The sequence below is a fragment of the Dioscorea cayenensis genome, chromosome 20 (genome assembly GCF_009730915.1).
Source record: "Dioscorea cayenensis subsp. rotundata cultivar TDr96_F1 chromosome 20, TDr96_F1_v2_PseudoChromosome.rev07_lg8_w22 25.fasta, whole genome shotgun sequence".
In the NCBI taxonomy this organism is placed as follows: domain Eukaryota; kingdom Viridiplantae; phylum Streptophyta; class Magnoliopsida; order Dioscoreales; family Dioscoreaceae; genus Dioscorea; species Dioscorea cayenensis.
The window spans coordinates 27,431,287-27,434,369 of NC_052490.1; the positions used below are offsets into that span (position 1 = coordinate 27,431,287).

At 28.3% G+C, this 3,083-nt stretch overlaps 1 protein-coding gene across 1 annotated transcript; it reads left to right on the top strand.

The window, feature by feature from the left end:
* Window positions 1-1,524, top strand: LOC120251792 (cinnamoyl-CoA reductase-like SNL6). Its single transcript, XM_039260441.1, has 2 exons — window positions 1-397; window positions 1,265-1,524. Exons 1-2 carry the CDS (start codon window positions 1-3, stop codon window positions 1,522-1,524), a joined length of 657 nt encoding a protein of 218 aa, XP_039116375.1.
* Window positions 1,525-3,083: the final 1,559 nt, after the last annotated feature.

Sequence of the window (3,083 nt, forward strand, 5' to 3'; positions counted from 1 at the left end):
ATGATGAAACCTCTCCTCTTAACAACCAACCCCTTCTCTTATATATATAACCAATCCCTCCATTCCCTAAAGCGTTGTGAAAGACCAAAAAACTTAAGGAAAGAAGAAGAGAAGAAGAGAAGAAGAGAAGAAGAGATGGGTGTTTTAAGAAGTATGGTGAGCTTGGGGGCTGAGATGGAGGAGCTCCGGCGAACTCTACGGTCGGAGATCGCCGTCTCCGACGCCGGGGCTTGGAAGAGAGGGAAAGATGGGATGACAGTTAAAGAAACAAGAGATAAGTGTGTTGAAGAGGGCATGATGATTTGTGTCACAAGTGGAGTTTCATTTCTTGGATTTGCTCTTGTTAATTCTCTTCTTTCCCGGGGGTATTTTGTTAAACTTCTTGTTGAAACACAAGGTATGAGTTTTTTTTTTTTTGCTCGAAAATTTTTATAAAAATTATTTTCATCTATTTTATTTATTTAGTTTTTGGCATATAATTGTTGTTTTATTATTATTAATAAACATCAATTATTATGAAAATATTTAACTTATAATTATTCTATTTTTTTCTTTTATTTTATTTTTTCCCATAGCAATTGGCTCCAATGTACTGGTAGGACTTTCCCTTTATCACTATGGCCAAACTTTTTTAGACAATTTTTTTATATACAAATTTAAAATACATTAAAAAAATATTTTTTAAAGAAAATTGTTGAATTGGTTTATTTTGCAATAAAAATAGATAATGTGGGGTTTTTTTTTATTTCATATATAATTATATATACGATAAATCACAATAAATGGTGAAAAAATCATAAAATTATAATAAAATTCTTTAGTAAATTATTTTAATTATCATGATAATGTTATTTCTCATATGTTTTCTTGGGCATGGGCCATGGCCATGGAAGTAGGAAACCCACTCAAAATTTTATGGTTTTTTTTATTGTTTAAAAAATTTCTTGAGGATTCCCTATTGATCCTTGAGAAATTCATTATGATTTTTAATTCATTTATATATTAATATTGAAGATGGGTTGATAGGCATGTGTTGCCAACTGCCTGTTAATTGACTGTACTATTTTAGAGGAACAACTTGGAGATGTTTTGAATAATTTATCAAAATGTACTTTTGGCTTGATAAAGCACCAATGAATTTGTATCATTCTTTAAAATAAAGGAATTTTTTTTATTCTTCTACTATTAGACTTTATTATTATATAAAATTAATAGTTAGTTGCTTAATACTTAATTTACGGTTTAATGATGTAATTAAGTGCAGAGGATTTGGACAAACTTAGAGAGATGGACATGTTTGGAGAAGACAGGAGGGATAGGGTTTATGCAGTCATGGCTAACTTGATGGATTTGGAAAGCTTATGCTCTGCATTTGAAGGTTGTGTTGCTGTATTCCATACTTCAGCCTTCACTGATCCCTCTGGTGTCTCTGGTTATACAGTAAGTATCATTAATCATGAAATACACTTATTGGTATTTAATCATGAGAGGAAGAAAAATGAAATATCAACTTTCATGTTGTAACGGTCAACAAACAGTTTTTTTCATCGATAATATATATTTGTATTTAAGAATGACCGTTGAATTTGGTCTTTGATGTTTTATTCCAGGAAAAATTACTAATATAAACCCATAAAAAAATTCTATTTGATTATATACGCTTGTAAAAATACTTTTTATTTGGTTTTTATACATTTACGGTTGAAAGTCAACTTAAAAATTTTATCAAAATTTAAATTAATTTTTTTTTTCAATTTTTATGTTACCTAAAATAAAATAAATGAAAAGAAGGGAGTAAAAGGTAGTTTAATTTTTTTTAATGATATTATTTCTTTAATTTTCCGTGCAAGATGCATATTTGAAAATAATAATGATTTATAAAGATATATAAGAAAATATCAGTTTTATAAAAGTACATAAGTAATTTCTCATTTTTTTAAAGAGGATGCATATGACTGAGGAAAAAAGAACAATTATTATTGAATGATGGTCAAAAAAATAAATTTAATAAGTAAAGTCAAATAATGATTTTTTAGGTGCCACAACACATATTTTGAATATTTGGTTTTGTGACTTTTTGGAAATGGGTAGGTATTGAAAACCTTCTTCTTTTTCTTGAGCTTCTCTCCATTTTATGACATAATTGAGTTCATTGATTAGATGTTTTCTTCAACTCAATAGAAAAGATTAAATTAAAATTGATGAAGTCACTTGTAGCTAAAAATAGCTTGTCTTTTATTAATTTCTAAAAAGTGTTATCATGATTCTAAGTTAGGGTGTATGATTTTTGTTTTAATAATGCCAAATAACCAAAGATGCTGTCCTTGTGCTCTTAACATGTGTCTGTTTATCTTTGGAGTGACTTGTGTGCATTTGATTACTCAAGAGAATTTGTAGATCCTAATTATTATTATTAATATGACTATTATGGACAGCATCGCTTTCACTCACATACTTACCTGATGCTTTAGAATCCCCATAATAAATAAACTCACTATTATCGGGTTATTGTGTTGATAGTAAAATGATTAATTACTACAAGGAAATTTTATTACATATTTTTATTTGTGCGTAGTAAATTTTTAATTAATTACTACAAGGAAATCTATTACAATTTTTATTTTATTTTTATTTTTAACTATTATAATGGAGGAATAATTTTGGTGATAAATTGATTCAGAAACAGATAAGCTGCGAAAATGGGAAGCAAAAGTGGGAGAGAAAGAAGTGAGGTGGAAGGCTGTGTGAGAAGTGAAAGGTGTAGGGCGTGTTGTTTACATCTTCACTTCGTAATGCATGTTTGGAGAAAGGAACAACACCGCAACTCATTTGCTAACCATCGTGATGAGAAATTCTGGTCTGAAGTGAAATTACCTCTGCAGGATAGAAAGTCTCACAAATATTTCTATTTATTTATTTATAATTCCCTATTATTAAATTATTGCCCCAATTATATTGAGAAATTTTAAATAGCCTTCAGTTGAAGTTGTTGTTGATAGTTAGCGTTAATAAATAACTCTAAAATTACTAAAATCTTGCAAATAAAATAAAATAAAATAGCACTGATGTAATATAATAACTAT